Source organism: Phytophthora sojae (genome assembly GCF_000149755.1).
Source record: "Phytophthora sojae unplaced genomic scaffold PHYSOscaffold_4, whole genome shotgun sequence".
Taxonomy (NCBI): domain Eukaryota; phylum Oomycota; class Peronosporomycetes; order Peronosporales; family Peronosporaceae; genus Phytophthora; species Phytophthora sojae.
This window is the reverse complement of record NW_009258118.1, coordinates 83153-105379: the sequence shown is the minus strand read 5'-3', so window position 1 is coordinate 105379 and position 22227 is coordinate 83153. Positions and strand designations below refer to the sequence as shown.

The window sequence follows — 22227 nt, the reverse complement described above, 5'->3', positions numbered from 1 at the left end:
CGAATGGAAGTGCAGCGGCGTATCATCCCACGAGTTCCGAGCGTGAACGTCCGCACCACTTTTGAGCATCAGCTCGTACGTCGTGTTCATCGACGTCTCAAACAGCACCGTCTTGGTCTGAAACAGTACGGAAGATATTTGGTCAGTCTGCATGTACTATTCAGGCAATGGATGATGTCCAGAATGATCAGGCCTCATTACCTCTTTGCTGTTCCCTGCAGCAACCGTGTAGTGGTGATTCAGGTCAGCACCTTGGTCTTGCAGTAGTTTGATCAAAGAGCTGCGGCAGCTCCACGAGGACATCGACCGCCTCTTCAACGTGCTGGACCTCGCTGCGATGGACTCGATGATGGACTGGAAGCAGCAGTGGGAGGCGGACCAACGCGCGCAGCAGGAGACGCTGGCGCTGCTGGTCCAGAATGACAACGCGATTCTGCAGGAACTGGCAGACGCTCGCACGCAACGCGAAGCCATGATGACGGCCCAGTTCGAGATGAAGCAGCACTCGGACAAGCAGAACGAGATGATACTCCAGCTCTTGACGGCGTTCACGCAGACGGTGAAGCGGACGACCGACGGGGGATCGGAGAAGCTGCCGCCCTGGTTCCTGCCGCGTCACGAGGTCCGATTCGACCCGACGCCGTTCGCGCGCGGTTCGTATGCTACTTTGCATCGCGGTGTGCTGGGGTTTGACCAGAAGGTGGTCGTGAAGTGCTTCCTCGTGGATGGAATGGCGGCGGGTGAAGAGGCCAAGAAGCAGATTGAGGCGGAGATAGCGCTGTGGCACCGCTTCAACAACCAGAACGTCATTCGAATGTTTGGCGCCTCGCACGTGAGCTCGCCCCCGTTCATTGCGTGTGAGGACGCGACCAACGGAGATCTGCGCTCGTTCCTGACGATTGGGGACAACAAGCAGCACATGTGGCGACTGCTGTACCAGGCGGCGCTGGGGCTGGAGTACCTTCACAAACTGAAGGTGGTGCACGGAGACCTCAAGCTCAACAACATTCTCGTTGGTGCTGATGGCCAGGCAAAGCTGGCAGACTTCGGCCTCAGTGCTGAAAGCGCATCGTCTGATAGCACTGTGGTCGACGGCTTGTTACAGGCGAAACCAGACCATTTCAAGGACATGGCAGCATGCGTCGTGCAGAACCTCACCCGCAACATAGCTGCCCACATTGAAATCGAACGCCAAGGAGGGATTGCACAACTCGTAGCGCTCACTCAAAAGGGAACTGGCACACAAAAGCAATTTGCTGCTGCCGCATTATCAAATTTTACGACGAATCCCGGATACCTTGCAACAATAGCCCGAGATGGAGGCATCATCTCACTCATTGGACTGCTGAGAAGTGGAACCGATGGGCAAAAACATTTTGCAGGTCGAGCGTTAGCCAACATGTCCTTGGCGGATGATATTGCAGCTGAAATTGTGGCGGCCGGAGGTGTTGGTCCATTGATCTCACTGTTGCGAACTGGTACGGAAGAGCAGAAGTGTGCCCTTGTGGAGCAGTAGTGAATATTACCACGAACGACGAAAATCGAGTTCAGGTAGTGAGCGAAGGAGGCATCGCGCTATTGCTTGAGCTTCTGAGCACTGACTCCGACGAGGTCAAGGATAATGCGGCTGGGGCTCTCGCAAATCTGTCAATAAACGAAGCGATCTGTAGTGAGATCGCTCGTGCCGGAGGCATTATACCACTCGCTGCATTGCTTCGCAATGGAACAGATTGTCAACAAATGCACGCTGCACGTGCAATAGGCTTCCTTGGCCGGCTGGACGAGAACAGTAAGGTGATTCTACGCATTGGAGGGATTGAGTCTCTAGTTTGGCTACTGCAAAATGACACGGACGGGCAAAAGACTGCAGCAACGGGTGCGTTAATGTTCCTTGCTTCGAGTGGAGATGTGGTTCGAGTTGAGATCGATCGCCAGGGAGGAGCTGCTGCTCTTGTCAAGCTGCTACGAGACGGACTTGATGAGCAAATAATGCTCGCTGCCGGAGCCATTGGAGCTCTTGCTGCCAGCGAATCAGTTCCGTTTGCAGTTGCACGGGAGGGAGGTGTTGCGGTACTTCTTGACCTTGTGCGGGCCGGAACCGATGGTCCTAAAGCTGGGGCTTTGGATGCGCTCGGTCAGCTTGCCTGCAACAGTATCGTTGCTATCGAGATTGTGCAGAAGGGCGGCGTTCCAATCCTTGTAGGCATCCTCGAAACTGGGGACGACGAACAAAGGAACTATGCTGCGTTTACTGTTGCGAATCTTGCCGTCACGGAAGCTATTTGCGATGAAATCGTACGCGAACGTGTGATTGTGTCCCTCGTCAAGCTCGTGCGAAGTGGGACTGAAGTGCACAAACAAATTGCTGCGGCGGCTATCAGAAACCTCGCCAACAAAGATTCAATCCGGGCTGAGATTGTCCGACAAGGTGCAGTCGGACCGCTTGTCGCGCTTCTTACGTCCGGAACGGATCTCCAGAAGGAATGCACTTTGCAAGCGCTTCAGAACTTGAGTGACAGTCGTATAGTTTGCGTTGACATTCTACAAGGCGGGGTGGTGACACCGCTTGTTGCGATATTGCGTTCTGGAAGTACGGAACTACACTGTCCTGCTATTGGTATTCTGTTGAACCTTGCTAGCTCCGACGAGGGAAGAACGGCGATTTCTCACGAGGGAGGCATCCCACCACTAATTGAGATTCTTCGGTTCGGTTCTGATGAGCTTAAGCAGAACGCTGCGAAGGCGCTGGTGATGCTTTCCAGCAACGATGGTATTGGTGGCGACGTTGTGCGTGAAGGAGGCGCCGATCCTTTGTTGACGCTTCTGCGCATTGGGTCGGAGGCTCAAAAGTACCAAACATTGTCGGCGCTGATGAATTTAAGGGCTGGTAGTCCACTCCGTAATGCACTCGCGCGTAAGGGAGGTGACGCATATCAGAACACACTCGTGGAGCACAAGCAACAGCACGGGGCGCGTCCAACGGGCTGTACATGTACACTGATGTGAGGTTGCAGAACGCCGGATACATCGAAGCATGCGATAACAAATCATACACTGACGTTGGTAAATCTTTGTATTCTTCCTAGTTTTTGCAGAAATGGACTGTAGGTCAGAAGGTGGTTGCCCGCTCCAATCCGTGATGAACGAGCTGCGTAGCCTTCACGAGGACATCGACCACCTTTTAAAAGTCTTGTTGCACTCATGAAAAGCGCAACAAGTACTGGGACGCCTCCCTCTTGATCAATGACAGGTCGAAGTGCGGAATGGTTCGACAAATTGGCCAGCGCACCCGCAAAATGCTGCTATTTTTTTGCTGGTCGCTCCAGTAACCATGCTGGATGAGTGGAGCAATTCTCTTTGACCTTCAAACTCGAGATGAGCAGCATCACTACAGGCGATACGGTGCAGTCAGCCAACCGCCCCGCCCTTTGCTCTATCTGTTTAGACCCCTATAATCGCAGGAGTTCCGCCTTCACGAGCTATTCGAGCACAAATTTCACCAACGAGAGCCAATTTCGTCAGCAAACCCTTGAGGTCAATTAGTGGAACAGGCAGGTCCGCCGCCCATGCGATATCCAACTTGGTCAGCGTCGGTGATCTTGCAAGTGAAATTGCGAAGGAAGGAGGTGTCGCTGCGTTGGTCTCCCTTTTAGCAAACTAGCAAAAGTATGTCATCACATTGGTGCAATAATGAACATTGCCACGACCAAAACGAAGTCCAGGTGGCGTCTACTACTTGTGCTTCTGTGCGCCTCTACCGATACCAAGAAATTAGGCCGACAGTTGGGGTTTGCACTGACATGTACGCACAGGGGGTATCAAACTATTAACCCATTATTACTCTTCTTCCCAACGGAGCGGATACTCAAAACTCTTCGGGGGGTAATCAAACGTCTTACGCTTTTGGATGACAATCGTGATCTGCTCGTAGCACTTGCAATAGCTGGAACCGATGCACAAAAGTCTCGAGCAGCAGCTGTGCTAATGAACCACACTTACAATGATGCATAAGACGGAACGTCTAGGTGGGATAGCCCTTCTTATCAACCTATCGTAGACTGTAAAGGAGGTTAGAAAAGGAAGACCACCGAGAAGAGTCGACAGCACCGGAGACTCGAGTCCTTCGAGGAAGGTATATTTGAGAATGAGAACACACTTGGAGCAGGGGCTCCGTACGGACATGGATAGGGGCATTCCCCTTGGAGACGTGAGGCTAGATCTCTAACCTAGCTACACTTGTTGCCTGTCCTACCACTGGACAGAATGAGCACTCGCAATGACACATATCACTGGTAACGTATCACCGCTGAGTAATGCTTGCAAGGTTTTCCTACTTGCAACAGACTGGAACGGAAGAGCAATTGAATTTTCGGCTGATGAGTTTGTCGGGATTCTCGTCACACTTCTACGTTCTGGAAAAGATGAACATTTTACGCTGCGAGCGCCCTCGCCACACTTTCTACGCGGGCCGAAGTGGAAATTCACACAGCGATTGATCGAGAAGGAGGCGCCAATCCTTTAGTTGATCTTTTGTTAAATTCCGAGCACAGATTTCCGGCCGCAGTTGAAGATAGGCAGAATGTTGTGCATGGACTGATTCAACGTTTTGCCTTTGGTAAAACCTTTCGTGAAGAATTGCTTCGGGTTGGTGGAATTGTGTCGCTGGTTCCTCTGCTGGAAGGGTCGAATGAAGACGTAAAGATATTTGCAGCACGTGAATTGAGAAGTGGAGCCTATAACAATGAGATTCGAGTCAAGATCACAAAAGGAGGCGGGCTCAAGACGCTTTTCCAAGTGCTGACAGCTAGCAGCAGGCAAAAACGAGTTATAACGGAGAATGCGGTTCTAAAGGAGTGTGCCGCCTATGTAATTGGGAATTTGGTCTTACATCCAGAGTTACCTGCTGAGATTTATAGTCTCACGAGAAGCTTAAGAACGGATTTTATCGAGAGTCTACACCTTTTCAACTTCAAAACTGCAAATTGTAAGTTCAAAACAGCAAAAGGTAAGTTCAAAACTGCACGAGCAGAGACCAGGCTAGCTTCGTACTTTTATACACAGCTCATTGGTTGGCACGCAGCACAGCTAGCCAATAGGCAAATTGTACTCTATAATCGTATACGATGATAGATATCATTCAGTTTGTAATATACATTTATAGAGTATTGTTGTTTTAATGTTACCTTTTGCTGTTTTGAACTTACAATTTGCAGTTTTGAAGTTGAAAAGGCGTTGTTGAGCTGTTATCGCGGACGGATGCGCAAAAAGAATCAGCCGTATATGCTCTCGGAAATGTGGGGACTTTTGGCAACGGAGGGGCTATAACATTTGCCCAGCTTTTACGAGACGAATCGCTAAAAGACTGCGCTGTGAATGCAATCGCGAAGATCACCACTTATTGTGGCTACTGCTACGAGTTTGTCAGTAGTGGAGGCGCTGAACCGTTGCTTTCGCTTCTTCAAGATGGGCCTGATGACAGCAAAGAACCCCCTGCTGTTGCCCTTACAAAAATGGTGAACTTTGATTGGCAAACATATGTGCAGTTAAAATCGCGCAATGGCACTGGAGTAATCGTAGCTTTTGCGCTGCGGAGGCGCTAACATTCCTTGCGAACATCTCCGACGTGGTCCGCGCTACTTTCGCCAACGAATATGCTGTTCAATCAATTGCTGGACTTCTTCAACACGGGAATGATCTGCAGAAGGGGAGCGCATTGGTTCTGTTGGCGGATCTCGCCAGAGGCACCGATATGATTCGAGCCTCAATCGTCCAAACTAACTGTGTCACTACTTTAGTAGCACTTTTGCGAATGGGATCAAGCAATCAAAAGCGCTGTGCAGCAAGAGTTATGGCAAAGCTGTCCTTCAGCGAGGATATTGGTGCTGCGCTTGGCCAGGAAGGAGGAATTGAGCTGCTTGTGAACCTGATGAGGACTGGAACCATTGGAGATAAGATGCTTGCTGGTATAGTCCTGGGAAATGTTGCGCTGAGCGATGACGCAGTCCGTGGTATGGTCATCCGGCAGGTATTTCAGCTATCCAGGTCTTTTTTCAAATGGAAATACCAGATACTTACGAAATTTCCTGTTAACTCCTCAATCGCTAACGCTTTTGCCCGTTTAAGTGGCACATCGGAAAACGGAAGGACACAGTCTTAAGGTCAAATTGGATCTTGCGAAAAGGAACGACATCGATCGGAAATCATTTGTCGAGAACAAAGGTATTCATCAGCTAACATTCGTTCTTCAAAGTGGGAGAGTGAAAAGGAGGAGGTTTTGGTTGAGCTTGCGATCCTCGCTAGCAGCAGCAATTTCGTTCGGAGTGCAATCATAACTCAAAGTATCATTTTTGCACTCACGAAGCTGCTACAAAACGGATCCTATCGTCAAATATGTTATGCTGCTGATGTGTTGAAGATCCTAGCAAGCAGTTATGATGAAGTCCGAGGTGCAATTCTGCGAGAGTACGAATACCTGTATCCTGTAGCCAAGAAGGCCCTCAATAACGCTCCATTTACTCTGCTGCTCAAAGATGGAAGCGATGAACAGAAGGAGAAGTATGGGAGATATTGATAAACCTCGCACGTGGAACTGCAGCGGACCTCCCGATCTGCTACCCGAAGCACCGCATGTCCGTTAAGCTGGCAAGAGAGGCTCACGATTGCTGGAGTTTGGAACCATATGAGCAAATGGCAGCTCACCGAGTCGCTGGAATTATTGCTACAACGTGGGACGGACACACACAAAAGTTACGCTGCTATTGCTGTAGGCAGACTTTTACTAGTAGTTGTCACAATTTTTAAAAAGAGTGATAAGTGATATGGTAGCACTTAGAGAGGAAGTGCGGCGGGCATCGGGAGCCGAGATGCTGTGTTGAGTACGCTGGAAAATCGAAAACTGAGATTGAGTTTAGCGCCTTCGTCCAATTCCTCCTAAGCAATTCTAGTCCTTGGTGCCTGTAACTTCAACATCTAACTTCTAGCACATCGCTTCCTACATCTTTAACTTCATCCAGATGACTGCGTTGCACGCGGGTCACACAGCTTACTGCAGCTTGATCTTCACAAAGTTGGCAGATCGTTACCCATTTTCGGAGGTGTTTGTAGTCGATAATATCGTGACAGTAGTACTTCTATGAAGGTACCGACAAAGCTTTCGAAGGGGTGGTATCACTGCTGCGAGCTGGAACAAAGGATCAAAGGGCATTAGTTTCTGAGGTACTCTCAATGTTGTTCGCGTACGTCACACAGCCTATCAAACAAACGCATGGGCTCAACGATGAATTGCGATCTGAAATCGCGTATGAGGGGGGAGACGCATTTTTGCGGAGGTTACTATCGGATGAAGATGTGCTCAAAATGGAGAAGAAGCCGTTGCTGCTAGTGGTGACGTTGCAATTGACGTTTCCGCCATGATCCCGACCTGTCGAGCTCAGCTTGATGAAGATAAGGGCCAGTATTCAGCTAGAATCTTCAGTGAGGGGGGAATCTGAGGTCTCACCCGCTGCACCAGTTGCTGTGTTTCAAAAGGAACAAACTGAGTACCAAGAAGAGCACCGCGACGATTTAAGAGAATATTGTAGCACAAGATCGACGGGCACAAGTTCCTGTTGTTTCGACGGACAAAATTGAGATTGATGAAGCAAAGAAGACCCAGATGGAGCTACCTACGAGTGCTGCTGCAGAGCCTCCTGCTCTCACGTTTGAGAGTGCTCGTACGAAAGGTGTGAGAGACCTCATTGCACTTCTTAGGAATGGATTCAGCGAAGAAAAGGATATCGTCGTGCGCGTGGTGGAGGATCTGGCGTTCAGCACTGGTGAGAATCGCGCTACTATCGTTCGTGAGGGGGGCGTTGAATTGTTTGAGACGATTCGACGGGACGGAACCGAGCTACAGCAGCAGGTCGCAGCGCGTGCTTCGCGCCAGTTGAATGCTGACTGCTGCGCTCTCATGTGACCTCTACGCAGAAATTGTGCAGCGCCATATACGATATGAGCGTTGAAGACAGCTTTGTATGGCCTACCCCGATAGCTAGATCGACTTCGGCTTAGGTGAGAAATATATACCCATTACGTAGTTGCTGTTTGCTCGAGTGTTCGCTAACCACCTATTTGCACTCCACGTAGTTCTAGAATACTATCAAGCAGCAAAGTCGATGCGGCGTGTGCATTGAGGAAACGTGCCACAGGCGACCTATTTGCGCGCAGATCTCACGCGAAGGGGGTGTGAAGGCTCTCATTAGACTATTCAAGTCTGGAACGGATGGACAGAAGGTGGGGACGATACGAGCGCCCCTGCTGCAGCCCGTTCCGAGGTTGCGAGCTAAGTTGGAATATCGTAGCTACTTAAGCTCCTGCGAACAGGAATGGAAGAACAAAAAAGCGGATGGCTGCGTGTGGGCGTGTTCACCTGGCTCAGTACGACGAAAGTAGAGGGTTGCTTTGGAAAGAGTTTTACAGGCGAGTCAGATCGAAATGTCATATCAAACGCAGCTGAAACTATACACACTACAGGGAACATTCTACGCGTGAACCCCAAAAACGATGCGATATTTTCTTGGTGATCCGGTTAATTGTGCTGCATCGTGTAATTGCAATCGAGAGCAGTTAAAGCAAAAAGACGACAAATTCGTAGACGAATCTTGCTATTCTCAGAATTAAAAACTTCAGACAACCAACGCTGAGAAGAAGATTCTCAACGCCACGTTGGATGACAAGATCTAATCTGGCGGAAGTTTATTGTCGGCGCTCCTCATTTAGGCTCGCCCGTCCGTTCTGCGAGTCGTGATCGCGTGAAACCCACCACACACTTTCGAGCTCACCTTGAAGCTATTCAAGTTGTCATGGGCAACATCTGCCACGCCGGTCCACCCGCACTGGGCGCCGAGGCCCGGAGCAAGGCAAAATCCACCAAGACCAAGGCTCCTCCGTCCCCGACCGGCAGCACCAAGTCAACACCGAGCTTTGGCAGGGACCCGACGCTCAAGCGCGAGGACTTCATCTTCTCCAACATCCAGACGGCGTCGTTCCTGGCCAAGCTCCCGGGAAGCATCAACGGCCAGCAGTTCCTCATCGAGGACTGCCACAACTGCGACATCTTCCTGCTGGACCACTGCACGTCGGTGCAGATCGATGCCTGCGTCAACTGCCGCATCGTCGTGGGGCCCTGCGAGAGCAGCGTCTTCCTGCGCGACTGCAAGAAATGCACCGTCGTCTGTGCCGCGCAGCAGTTCCGCACGCGCGATTGCGAGGACTTGGACGTCTATCTCTACAGCGCCACGGGTGGGGTAACGGCTTGACACCATTTTCTTGACTATGGTGGCTAACTATATCGAAACTTGTTCATTGCAGAGCCCATTATTGAGACTTCCAGTCGCCTGCGGTTTGCGTGTTTCCCGCTGACCTACTTCTCACTGCAGCAGCAGTTCCGTCAAGCAAAGTTCTCGGCATGGAACAACAAGTGGAGTGAGGTCTGTTGAGCGCGATTCTTTTGACCTAAAGTTGATGCAGTGCTGACGGTGGGGGCATTGAAATGTTGTAGATTTTCGACTTCACGCCGGATCATGGCGGCTGGACGCCGCTACCGATGCACCCTCACGAGTCTCCATTGGCCGAGATGATGCCGGAGAAGGAGAACAATGGCGCGAGGTCGCTGTGGAAAATGCCCTCGTGGACGGCGGAGGAGTTGGGGCTTTCGGTGGACCTGCCGCAGCTGGTGGTGCCGATCACAAGTGGGCTATGTGCCCGGAAGGAAGACGCACCGACTGTGTTTGTGTGCTTCGCAGTGGTAGATTTTGCATGAAATTGAGTGATCAATTGTCGGGTACTTACGAGCTGTGATTGCCTCCCTCCCGCGACGCAGCCAAAGGAAGCTGTCATGCTAGATTTCGTGACGGCGATCGCAGTAGCTACGAAGAAGGCCGACGATACTAGCGACACTGTCGACGAGCCTACGCTGCTTATTCGAACAAGACAGATGAAACTCACAGCTGAACAAGCCACCACGCTGTTCCCTGATGACGGTGTTCTCTGTGGGGTATGTTTGAGGGAACGTCGTATGAAATACTACTGCCAGTACTTACTTTTCTGTGCTTCTGATCGTTGCAGAAAGCAATAGATGCGGCGAACAACACACCCGGTTCGGTGATGATGGAGTTTCAGGGAGCTCTGTGCTACCAGTATGTCAACGATACGCTTCAGGACGCTCGATTTGCATCAGAGGCTGCAACAAGAAACATCATCTTCGTATCTAAGGACACGGCTGCTGCAATGTAAGTTTTGGGTGGAGCAATGGGTGGAAATGTTGATGCTAATGTATTTTTCACAATCGCTAGGCGGCTAAGCGATCTCGTGTTTCAGCAATGGAAACCGGTAGTTTAACTAAGTTTTGCGACGGACAGGCTGCCTTGTCAAGCATCAGGCCTTAGTTCACTATGAATCGAAATATGTATGAATTGGCTAACCTTGTCAGGGTACAACTTATTGGAAGCTAGGAGAGCAATATCACGTAGCAATGGTTGTATGAATACCTCAGATATATTATCCATTATCAAATATTTTGTCGGTCCCTCACATGATAATACAGGAACCACCGTTCAACTGTTGCAGAGCACGCGCTGCACTCTCCTTCAGCTCTTCACTCCCGCTTCGGCTCATCTTCTTCAACAACGGCACGCTTCGTCCACGCTTGAGCTCCGCTCGAATCTTGTCGTTGCTCATTGCAAGGTCCCCAATCGTGTCTGCGGCGTAACCCTTCTGCTGCTCGCTTCCAGCGCGTAGAAGGTCAACAAGCCGTGCGATGCCTCCTTCACGCGCAATCTCCGCTCGACCGTCTTCGTACTTGGCCAGGTGGCTCAGCCCACACGCAATCAAGCGCTGTTGTTCATCCGTCCCCGTCCGCAAAAGCTCAAGGAGCGCTTTAACACCTCCCCTACTGGCAATGTCGGAGCGAGCTGCAGCACTTGAATAAAGATTCAGGAGTGCTCCTATCGCCCCCACCTTCTGTCGATCCGTTCCAGACTTGAGAAGTCTGATGAGAGCCTCGACACCTCCTTCGCGTGAGATCTCCGCACAAACTTCGTCGCTGATGGCGAGATTCCTCAACGCGCCAGCCGCATAAACGTTTTGCTGATCGGTTCCGGTTCGGGCGAGCTCAACGAGAGGGCTGACACCTTTGCACCTTACGACTTCAGCTCCAATTTCGACGTCAAAGCTCAGCTTCAGCAACGCGCCCGCAGCGGATGTCTTCTGCTGCTCGTTTCCCTTCCATGCCAGCAGAACGAGCGGGGCGACACCACCCTCTCGGGATATCTCGGCGCTGGTAGTACCATTACAGGCGAGATTCATGATTACACTCGCAGCATGCGCTTTTTGAGCATTGGTTCCAGTACGCAGGAGGCCAACCAAGGGTGCCACTCCTCCTGTACGCGAAATCTCGGACTGTGTGGCATCGTCCTTGGCAAGATCTGATAGCACTGCCACCGCAGTCTCCTTCTGCTCGTCCGATCCGATTACAATCAGCGCAACCAGCGGGGTGATGCTTCTTTCGTGCTCAACGTCGGCTTTGTTCGGGTAGCTTGGTAGAACGAGACTCCCTAGTAGAGCTGAAGTTGTTTGCTTTTGCTGCGCGGTTCCAAGTCGCGCCAATCTGAGCAGCGGAGCGATGACCCCCTTTTGAGCAATGGACTGGCACACACCCGCTTGAAGCGCTAGATTTTTCAGCGCAAAGGAAGCTCGGTGTCTCTGTCCATCGGTACCAGCACTTAGAAGCTCCACCAGTGGGGTGATCGCATCTGCTCGTACAATCTCAGCTCGGATGGCTTCATTCTCCGTCGCGAGGCTGCCGATCGCTTCCGCAGCCCACAACTTTTGCGAGTCATTCCCACTTTGCAGCAGTGAGACCAAAGGCTGCACCGTTCCGATCCACAACTTCTGAGCTTCACTCAAACTCTGCCAGAAAGAGACGATAGGTTGAAGCCAGGTCATACCTTGCCAGAGGCCTCCGTTTCCTCTGGCGGCGATGCACGCGCAACGTAACGCGGCTTCTTCCTTCTCCTGGTCGGTGCCGTTAGTAAGAGCGCTCGCCAATGACGCGAGCTCCTTCGCCGGGACATCCGAAACACAATCTCGCAGCGAATCGAGCTCGGACTGTGACAGCTTCGCGTCGACCACGACAGCCCACTTCAGGCACTGCAACGCGTACAGCTTCGTGTAGTAGGTGCGACTGCTTTTCACCAAGTTGGTCAGGATCTGGGTCGCGTTGGCTGCGTACATCACCGGGCGCTCCTCATCCTTCACGCACATTCGAACAAGGTGCAGTAAACTCTGTTCCTTCCCCTTATCGTCCATACCAGCCACGTTGTCAAGAATGTCCACGATAATGTCAGCGTCGAGCAGTGGTTCATGATTCTCACGCGTAGCGATCGTATTCTCAGCCGGGGTTGCTTTGTTCTCGTCAGCTTTTGCAGTCGATTGCGGAGACGAGCTCGGTGCTCCATCCGCCAACTCTTTCAGCGCCTTGAGCACCTGTGACAGACTAGCCCGCTTGGCAGGATCCACGTTCGTCATGGCCACAACCAACTCCCACACCACTGCAGACATTTTCTCGGGCTTGTCAGGGATTTCGCCCTTCCTGAGCTTCTCGTGAACGCTGTCGTCGTCCAGGAACGCGAAAGGAGGTTCGCCGATCACGGCCTCGATAATGCACATTGCGAACGAGTACACGTCCGAGGCAAACGTCGGCGCCCTCCTCAGACACTCGGGAGCTCGCCAACGCAAGGCGCCAGCAGTGTAGGGCGTTTCTCCTGTAGTCTCTGACAGAATGGCCGAGGTCCGCACAGCGCTCAAGCCGAAGTCTGAGAGTTTGGCCTGCCCGTCCGCTCCAACCAGGACGTTGTTGAGCTTCAGATCTCCATGCACCACACTTTTCGTATGGATGTATTCCAAGCCAAGCGCTGCCTGGTACAACAACCTCCACAACTGCTGCTTGTTGACGTCTGACCGAGCAAGAAATGAACTTAAATCGCCGTTGGTGGCGTCCTCGCAGACGATAAATGGAGGCGTGCTGATGTGTGAAGCACCCAGCAGTTTAATCACGTTCGGGTGGTCAAACTGGTGCCAGAGATTCATCTCCATCTCGATGTTTTGTCTGGTTCGCTCGTCTACGTCAACCCCATCGACGAGGAAACACTTGACGACCACGTTGGCATTTGGCCGACGCACGCCACGATGCACAGTCGCGAATGATCCACGGGCGAATGGGTTCGGTTTGAAGCGAACTTCATAGGGCGGTAGGAACCACGGCGGCAGCTTTGGAACGGAAGTCGTGGACGTTCGGATCACCGTCGCCATCATCGTCCTCAGCAGTTTCGCCATGTCTTCGTCGTGCTGCTCTGGCCGTAGCTCGACCTCGTACTTGAGCGTCAGCATGGTCTCTTGTTGCGATCGAGCGTCCTGAAGCTCAGCCAACACCTCCTGGGCATTATCAACCGAGGCAGCCAAACGTTCTCGGTGGGTGCGTTGATCAGCTTCGAACTGTTGCTTCCATTTGTCTGTGGTGGTGAGACCCAATGCAAGGACGACTTTGTCGGTCTCTTCGTGGATCGCGCGGAGTTCGTCCATCATCGCTTGGCGCTTCATCAAACGGAATACCAGCTTCTTCCCTCGGTAGTGCTCCAGATAGCTCAAGGTCGTAGAGTTGACAGCCACGTACTTGCCAAGTGCTTCAGGCGGCGGGAGGCGCGTCTTGTTCTTTTCGAGGCTCACAAGACTGTCGAGCACGCTCTTGAGTCTCTGGTAAAGGCGCGTGCACGGGTCCTGGCACTCCTTCATTTCTCCACATAGCTGCTGGATTGTAGATAGCACCTCCGCTACTGTTCCGGATCCAGGAACGATCAAGTCGTGCATGACACCCATGGTGTCGGAAGCTGCTGAAAGCTACCCTTGATATCTCTGGGCTGGATGAGCTGCTTGCGGTGAATCTGGCAGTGGTGAGGACGAACACGATCCAGGAGATTGTGTAGTGTCGCCCAGAACTCAAAGTCGCCTACTTGGAAAGTCGAAGTCGAAGACGAGGAGGTGCTGACCCAAGATCACAACACGAACTCTTTTTATTGCGAATCGAGCCGTTAGACTCAGAACGGAAGAGGGAGCGAGGGTGCTAGGAATCTAACATTATCGCTATAAAGCATTTTAAACGTTGTGTTTGACACGCCATCGCATTAGATTTAGTAGCTGACGCAAACCACCACCTATCTCATCGCTAACTTCTCCCATGTCTCGGTATCATATCCATTCTTATCAATGCTTCCTCAAAGCATCTCTAAGAAGATTTTCTGTTGAAACCTTGTGCTGCTTCATGACTTCTGGCCTCGAAGCAAGCCAGACTCGGGGCAATGGCCGCGGGACTTGTGACGTGGTCGATTATAGCACCTCGTTGTAGTTTGGCCGCCTCTTCACTGCAGAGTTTATCGTCAAAAGACGCCGTGGATCTTTCTGCAACCACATACAGACATGTCCGAGGTGGAGGAGACGCTCGAGCGCATCAAGAACCACAAGGGTGTGGAGGGCTACGTGATCGCCGACCGCAACGGCAACGTTCTTCGGCGTCACCCGCAGATGCAGGTGGCGGAGGCTGAAAAGTACGCGCTCTACATGAAGGAGCTCACTACGAAAGCGCGAGGCGTCGTTCGCGACCTGAACCCCAAGAACGACCTGCAGTACATGCGCATCCGCGTCAAAAAGCTCGAGCTGCTGATCGCACACGGTTCGCTATGTGTTTCTAGACTCCCACCGTGCTGATGCATGCTAACATTTCCTCTATTCGTGTGCTGTTACCATCCGCAGAGATGGACTTTCTAGTTGTCGTGATCCAGAGATGGACGCCGACGAACGGATAGTATTCCTGGCGATGGCTTCGTCGACACCTGCACCGAGCCACTGAACTTGTACCTTCACTGCATAATACCCAAAATTGAGGCCCATTTTCCTTCTTCTATGACTCGAAGTTTAGGTTGAATTGGTGTCTACAGGAATGCGAGCCAGACGCTGGTTCTCGAGCGACAACATTGCCTTCCAGGAGCCCTTGGAAATCTGTCCTTCTCCACGACTCAGCGCTACCAAGCGAGCGAGACGCAGCCAGCGGTGCAGATCTTCCAACTGTAACACAGACACATCATTCAGTCGGTAATTTCGTTACTCGAGTACGATCTTCCCAGTTTGATAACTTACCGCCACTTTTTGCTGAGACTTGCGGCACTCCACGTAATGTTTCTCGGCCATTTCAGCCTCCTTGTTGCCGATCGTAACCACAATCGAGCGCAGCACACTAAGGAACACGCGGAAACACTCTAATACCTGCTCCTCCGGTAGCTCCGCTGTGGTAGATTCATCTGCAGCAACAATCGGCACGGCCACTGTCACAGGCAGAATGCTCTTGCCCTCTGACACGGTGACGACGGCCACATCCTGCGGGAAATCCATGTTGTAGTAGTGAAAGTCGTACGGTAGCAGCATCTTATCGATCAGCGACTGCAACGCAGCAATGTTCTTCACGCCCTGGTCGTTCAGCTGCCCCGCGGTCAACGCAGTTTCATTCACAAGCATGGTGGTGCCATTGGCCACCTGCAGCACGCCACTCAGCAGCACTTCGCGCTCGTAATCCTTGTGAGGCATGAACTTGGTCGAATTCAGCTCCTTCAACGACAAATCCACCCTCGCCACCATGGGCATCAAAGTCGTCAACGTCTGCTGAACCCTGAACAGGAAGTCACTCTTGTGCTCGTCGGTTGAAGACTTGTCCAGCGACAAGTTGAGCGACAGATTGCCCAGCGGCGTCGAAGGGTCCGCCCGCGAGTAGACGTGGGACAGCAGCCCGAGCAACAAGTACTCCGCCGCGAGCGTGTCACCTCGCACAGCCTTGGCCAGGTAATCAATGATCTGCTGGCGCATTGCGACGACGGTCATCTCCTGGCCCAGCTTCGTCCACTCGTCCCGGCAGAACTTAGTCCTCGAGTCGTTGCTCTCGAGGATCTGCTGGTAGAACTCGCTGGACTCGTGCGGCCGAACGTGATGCACACTCTGCAGCGCGCTCACGTGGCAGCAGTGCAGCACGACGCCCGAGCGGCCCTTGCGCTGCACCTCGTCGATGCAGTCGGAGATCTGCAGCTCCTCCAGCTGCTTGGCGCTCAGCACGCTCTCCCCTTCCTCGTCCTTCTTGGCGTCGGTGCCGGGCACCATCAGGTCCAAGATGCCCACGAACTCGAAGGCCTCGTTCACCTTGAAGGCGTCCAGCGGCGTGTCCTTGTACTGGCCGTCGTAGACGTAGATGTTGACGGCCTGGGGCAGCACCAGGCTGTCCTCCTGGGCCCCCGTCTGATCCAGGTCGGCCGCCTTGGGCTTCTTGGCGTGGGTATCGCCCTGGATCTCAGTGGCCTCGACGTCCAGCGCTCCCTCCTCGTCCGCGGGGCGCTTGGTGCCCTTAGTTGCCTTTTTACCATCACTCTGACTGGTAGTGCAACGACCATCACTCTCGCCTGTCTTTTCGACCAATGACTGGAACGCTCGCGTAGCCCAGTCACTCGCGTGCGGGAATAAAGTGACGGTCAGGGGTACGCGCTCCACCAACTGGTTACGCACGGCCTCGCCGTCCTCGAGCGCGGGTGGCTCGCCACCCAGCAGCACGAGCTCCGGGTCCTGCACGTCGCGCACCACGCCCCGGAACTTGAGCACGCTACCGTCGCGGTACGCGCCCCGACGGAAGCTTGCCTCGTCCAGCACAGGCACCGCCGCGAGGTCGCGCTCGGCGCCTAATAATTTGCGCAGGTCCAGCATGACTTGGAGTGTGTATGACCGATACAAAACGCTAATGATTTGGGTGGGTACGGGTCGGGTTACGCGAGGGAATGTTGAAGTCGCAGCTCACACACAGCCGACAGAGAGCAGAAATGTAGCTCTGCACTGCTCTCACTGATACGGTGCGGTTACTGTAGCGAATTGGGATGCATGTAGCGATAAGACGGACCAAGTCATGCGCCAAGAGCTTTCCGAGGAGCAACAGCCCTGCTCATATTTAAATTGTTATGCGAAGTGGCCACCCGGGGGTGGTGACCACCTGTGCTTTGAAGAAGGCACGCAGGTGAGGGTAGCTTTGATGAACGCTGCAATTTGCAAGAGCAAAACTCCAGCTGAGGCCGATTGCAACGATGTTGGTCCGGTGCAACAAACCTAAACAAGAGCTTAGAAGTGGTGACGACGGACGCGGATAAACCAACACTGAAACTCGGCAGTCGCTTAAAGCTAAGCAAATTGCTATGCTCAGGGGAGCATGGATCGTATTTCATCAGCTCATGCAGTGCCAAAGTACGCTTGACTTTTACGCACCAGTCTTAGCCGAACAAACCAGCAGAATTGTGAGCCACTGAAGAGTGAAGGGGGGATGACTTCCCGCCAGCACAATTTCCCGTGGAGCTCTCTTGCTGACCAAACTCGGCACTGCCGAGTCGGCAGTAGCCATGTGCAACACCAGCACACGGTGCTGGCAGCCACTGTGGCGAATCGCCATGCGAAGCGACTGTAATACCGCCTGCGCTTTGAAGAAGACGCAGGTGAGCCTGGGTCCTTTTTGAGGGTAGAGCTTTGAAGAACACAAAGTCTCAGAAACCAGGTGCATCAAGAACCTGAGACCAGTCCGGTCCCCGAAAAGGCAGTTCAAGCCGTCAGTACAGAGTACCCCGTTTAATACGATCGATTGATAGCATCATCTACAACAGGTCTTCGATAACCATTCGTGTTCTCTCATCATCCAATAACAAATCCCCTCGCCATTTGATTTATCACGGCGCCGGCGGTGGTACACGTACACGTTTGGGCGTCCATCCCGTCAGTTCCGCGCGTTTCCGGCGCGCAGCACATTCACTCTCGCTAGCCCGCACTGGGCTGCTCTGACGATGCTGGAGAAGGACGCCCCGACGCCGCCCGGCTCGGCGCCGTCGTCCCCCACGCACAGCGAGGCGTCGTTCCAGCAGGAGCGCAAGAAGGCGGCGGAGCAGGTGCGCGCCAACATCGAGAAGTTCGTGGACGGGCTCATGAGCGAGAAGTACACGCTGGCGCAGCTGCTGAACGAGAGCTTCTCGCTCGAGATGCTGGAGCTGCTCTTCAAGCGCATGACCAGCCGCCTGCGCGGCATCCTCTTCGCGCGCGACAAGACGCTCGAGTTCATCCGCCTGGCGCTGGACGCGTCCTACCCGCGCCACACGCGCGCCATGGCGGCGCAGTTCATCGTCGTGGGCGGCGCCGTCAACGCCATCGCGGCCTGCGAGCCGGGGAAGCCGCACCAGTGCTCGGAGTTCTGGGACTCCATCTTCGACACGCTGCAGCGCGAGGCTGACGGCGTCTCGCTCAAGTGTGACACGCCGCTGCGCCGCAAGGAGCGCCAAGCCTCCGTCGCCGAGCTGGAGGAGCTCATTCAAGTGGCCGTGCAGGTCTTCGAGAAGGACGGCGCCCAGACGCTGCAGCAGAGCTTCGCCGAGCACGAGGAGGAGAACGGGGGTCTGACGCAGGAGGAACAGGAGCTGGCTAGAAGGCGCAAGTCTTCGGCAAGGTCGTCACTGGGTGCGGACGCTGATGCAGCTGCTATTGGATCTATCGTGTCGCCGCTGCCGTCCCCCAGGACGCCGGAGAATGGAGAGAATGAATTATTGAAGGATCCAGAGGTGGTGAAGGAGGGGGGCGTCGTGCAGCGAGACAGCGCTGAAAATTCCGGCGTGACGGAGCGTGAAGAGGACTCGGACTCGGATGAGCCCGATGATACGGGGATCCCGGCGCCGCTGACCACTGAGGTAAACGAGACGGCCATGTACGGCATCTTCAGCCACGATTCAGCCAACTTTGCATCGCAGATCCTGCGATATTTCGCTATCCGAGGACAGAAGGGGGCGTGTATTTTGCACTTTTTGGCGGAGCACCCGGCTACGGTGGACATGCTGCTGGCCAACATTGGCCATGATGACATCCGGACGCTGCTGCTGCACCTCATCTACGCGGAGCACTCGGAGGCGGCCATCACGTCGCTGTTCGAGACGCACATGATGCAGAAGTTGATTCAGAAACAGGTGACCTTTTCTCCTCCACGCAACGCCTTCGAGCGTGACTGCATTGAAAACACCTTCCTGTTGCTGCGTGAGATCGTTCATGCTCCGTATTTGACAGGACGCGGAGTGGCCATCTCCGCCAGAACCATCCCGCTGGACAAGGTGACAGGCCAGGACGAGTACGTGTCTATCTGCGGCGCCTCGCGCGAGACAGCCAACTCTGCGTTGCGCAAGTACACATCGCGCAAGGTTCGACGTCTCATCCACTTGTTCATGCAGGAGCACCAGGCAGCTCTGGAACACCTCTTCGTGCAGATGATCAAGGAGCTGACGTTCTGGAGTACGCCATTGACACGTGAGCGGCGAGGCAACGTGGCTTCACTCGAGTCGCTGATGTTGCTGTCCCAGGGACACCCGCGTCCTACGTGTATTACGATGCTGATGCATCTTTTTGAGCTAACCGAGACGGTGGAGTTTACTGACACTCGGAACACTGGCGGAAATTCGGCAGCGACTGTGGGGATTGACTGTCTCAACTTCTTGTGCTCTACGCATCTAATGCGTAAGGGGAATCTCCTGGTGAAGAAGAAGCTGAAGAACGAGGTGCAGCTATGCCAGGCGAGTCTGAACTGCATGATGGGGCTCCGAATGACTGCAGTTCGTGAGGATGAACCAAAATCAGCCAACCTGGACAAAGGATTTACGCCGAATCTTGGAAATCAAAGTGTCATTACGCTGGATGAGATGGAGGACGTCCAGAGCTCGGATTGGCACGAATTTGGCTTCAGCGTGACTGTGAAGAAGAAACTTCCCGATGCAAACAACAGCACTGCTTCGCACCATAGTGTGGTAGCTCCCGCGAACGCCATGATCCACCACCAGCGCCGAAATGGAAGGGATGAGCATGATTCCCACGCTGCGGAAGTGAAATCTGTCGAGTACTTTGCGGCATCCTCTGAAGAGGAAAAGCAGGCGTGGATTACGTTGCTGCAGGCTGTGATTGACGGTGATCTGAATGAATTGGAGATTTTCTGCAGTGATGACTGGCGTAGCAACGTGCGTGAGTACCGCCGTCTTCGTGAATGCCTGATCACGTGCATGGAGCGGAAGGGTCACGAGCTCATGGTCTTCCTAAAACAAGTGATTACTTTCAATACGCGCAGGGCGTCTGGATACCACCTTTGGTCCGTTGTCAAGTGTCTCAACTCCGTTCTGTCAAACGAGTCGAAGCGTTTGGACCGAATGTTCGTTGGGGCTCACGTTATTACCACCCTTATCACGTGCTACGAAAAATACCCGATGTGGAATCTGCTCCTGGGCGAAATTACGAAGATGCTGGTGTTTTGCATTGGTGATTTCAAGAGCAAACGCTCTCGCAAGTGTCCCATCATTGGACGTATCCTGCAGACGGAGGGCCCAGACGCAAAGCTGGCGCCTCTGCTCTGCAAGGTGTACCTCAATCGCGATACCATTGACAGCAATGGTGAACAGGAATACGACAGCATGGCAGGAACTGATGCTCTATCCAACTTGAAGCTCATCATGGAAGCCCTCAAGATGTGCTACAAGGACCCGAAAACGAGAAGCCAGGAGCGTATTCAGTGCGATATGAAATCCAATCCAGTGTGGCGGAAGCTCGTGCAGGCGTCTGAAGAAATGACCAAGAGGGACCCACTCAGTTGCATCTTGACGGTTGGTACGCCACCTGCGTTATCTCCGGCAGACGTCTCAAAGTCAACGACACCGCCATTTGGGACAACGGCGCCAACTCCACCCACGTTCCAGGAAGATATCATCAACCAAATCAGTCGGCCAAGCTACTCAACGGCGCACGGCTTCGGATCGTCGTTCCTGGAGGGTGAAGGCTGTGCGTTCGGATACCTGTTCAAGGAGCGATATGGTGTTCGGGAATGGAAAAAGGCACTTGTTGTGTACGAGTATGACTCGCACAAATTGTGGTACTTTTACCCGAGTGAAGTTGATGAGACGCACGCCATTAAGTGGAAGTGGATTGTTCCTCTGGCTGTCCGCAGCCGTTATACTCACGGCCAGGACGAAACCCACACGTCAGTGGGCCACCATGGTTTGTACATTACAGCATACGACCACCAGCAGTGTGACGAAGACAACAACTTATCGGCCAAGGAAATGCATTTCAGCGTGACGAAGCTCGAAGATCGGGATTTGTGGAAGGACTTGTTGTCCAATGCGGCCGATAAGATCCAGGAGATGTGTCGCGAATACTCGGTACTCTCGCAGAAACTCAAGAAGCCCGACAAGAAGACCGTGACTCACTGTCAGGACCCGACGTGCAACACACCGTTCAAGCTATTCCGCCGTCCGCACTCATGTAAGCGATGTGGCAAGTGGATGTGCGCTAAGTGTACCTCGCAGCGCATGTCGATCCCGGAAGTAGGCCTGCTGCATCCTGTTCGTCACTGCCGCTCGTGTTTCGAAGCTCATGGTGGGGCGCATGCGGAGGTGGAGCCTTTCAACCTCTTCCACCTCACTTCAAGGAGAAGCAATGCCCCCAACGATGTTGGTGCAAATATCGCGGCGGCGGCCGCAGCTCAGAATGGCACGCTGAGCAACGCGGAGCTGTACGAACTTGCGCACGGCATGGTTTCACCCCGAACTCTCATGCAGATGAACCGTCGCTTGACACGACTGAGCTCGATCGAGTCGCCTACGGCGGTGGAGAATGGTGGCGGATTCCACGTGGACGAGATCAACGCTCCAGGCAATCTTGGTGCCGAGAATCTCGCCACGTTCGGGGACGACGACGATGACTTGTCGCCGTTCTCTCCTTCTATGTCGCGCCGCAGTCTGCTGAACCCGCGTGAAGACATCCGTGGGTAAGTAAGTTTTGTGCTTTTGTGGGCAGTGGGCTCGTGTGTGAAGCAGAGCAAGTTCGCAGCCGCCTGCGTTAGATGCTGCTAGCGCCGCGGTAGTAGGTAGGCAAGGTAGGTGATAAAATTCTCGCCCTCGCCGATGAAGACGACCAAGCAGGTGGTAAGCGTTGAAGAAAATAGGCCTCGGGGGCTTGCAGCGTGGGCAATGCTTGCAGGAAGGGAAGGCGAGCGTAAGAAGACAATTCTGAACAATACATGCTTTTTCGTGGCAAAGCTGAAGGAGAAGATGG

General features: G+C 53.3%; 6 protein-coding genes across 6 annotated transcripts; 4 read left to right on the top strand and 2 right to left on the bottom strand.

The window, feature by feature from the left end:
* Window positions 1–265: 265 nt before the first annotated feature.
* On the top strand, window positions 266–7954 carry PHYSODRAFT_500124 (hypothetical protein; the record flags this gene model as incomplete). Its single annotated transcript, XM_009527220.1, has 4 exons — window positions 266–1382; window positions 1517–2887; window positions 5742–6001; window positions 7820–7954. Coding segments are annotated over 4 exons (2883 nt in total), but the record flags the coding sequence as incomplete, so codon positions are not given.
* Window positions 7955–8840: 886 nt separating this feature from the next.
* Window positions 8841–10377, top strand: PHYSODRAFT_314250 (hypothetical protein; the record flags this gene model as incomplete). Its single annotated transcript, XM_009527219.1, has 6 exons — window positions 8841–9279; window positions 9349–9467; window positions 9539–9784; window positions 9917–10033; window positions 10105–10268; window positions 10332–10377. 6 exons carry the CDS (start codon window positions 8841–8843, stop codon window positions 10375–10377), a joined length of 1131 nt encoding a protein of 376 aa, XP_009525514.1.
* A 189-nt stretch (window positions 10378–10566) lies between these two features.
* PHYSODRAFT_330532 (hypothetical protein) lies at window positions 10567–13911 on the bottom strand (the record flags this gene model as incomplete). Its single annotated transcript, XM_009527218.1, has 1 exon — window positions 10567–13911. The coding sequence occupies one exon, from the start codon at window positions 13909–13911 to the stop codon at window positions 10567–10569; it is 3345 nt and encodes a 1114-aa protein (XP_009525513.1).
* Window positions 13912–14508: 597 nt separating this feature from the next.
* Window positions 14509–14894, top strand: PHYSODRAFT_262605 (hypothetical protein; the record flags this gene model as incomplete). Its single annotated transcript, XM_009527217.1, has 2 exons — window positions 14509–14761; window positions 14842–14894. The coding sequence occupies 2 exons, from the start codon at window positions 14509–14511 to the stop codon at window positions 14892–14894; spliced, it is 306 nt and encodes a 101-aa protein (XP_009525512.1).
* A 216-nt stretch (window positions 14895–15110) lies between these two features.
* PHYSODRAFT_502947 (hypothetical protein) lies at window positions 15111–16827 on the bottom strand (the record flags this gene model as incomplete). Its single annotated transcript, XM_009527216.1, has 2 exons — window positions 15111–15146; window positions 15226–16827. 2 exons carry the CDS (start codon window positions 16825–16827, stop codon window positions 15111–15113), a joined length of 1638 nt encoding a protein of 545 aa, XP_009525511.1.
* Window positions 16828–17942: 1115 nt separating this feature from the next.
* On the top strand, window positions 17943–22207 carry PHYSODRAFT_543933 (hypothetical protein; the record flags this gene model as incomplete). Its single annotated transcript, XM_009527215.1, has 2 exons — window positions 17943–18643; window positions 18743–22207. The coding sequence occupies 2 exons, from the start codon at window positions 17943–17945 to the stop codon at window positions 21942–21944; spliced, it is 3903 nt and encodes a 1300-aa protein (XP_009525510.1). The 3' UTR covers window positions 21945–22207.
* Window positions 22208–22227: the final 20 nt, after the last annotated feature.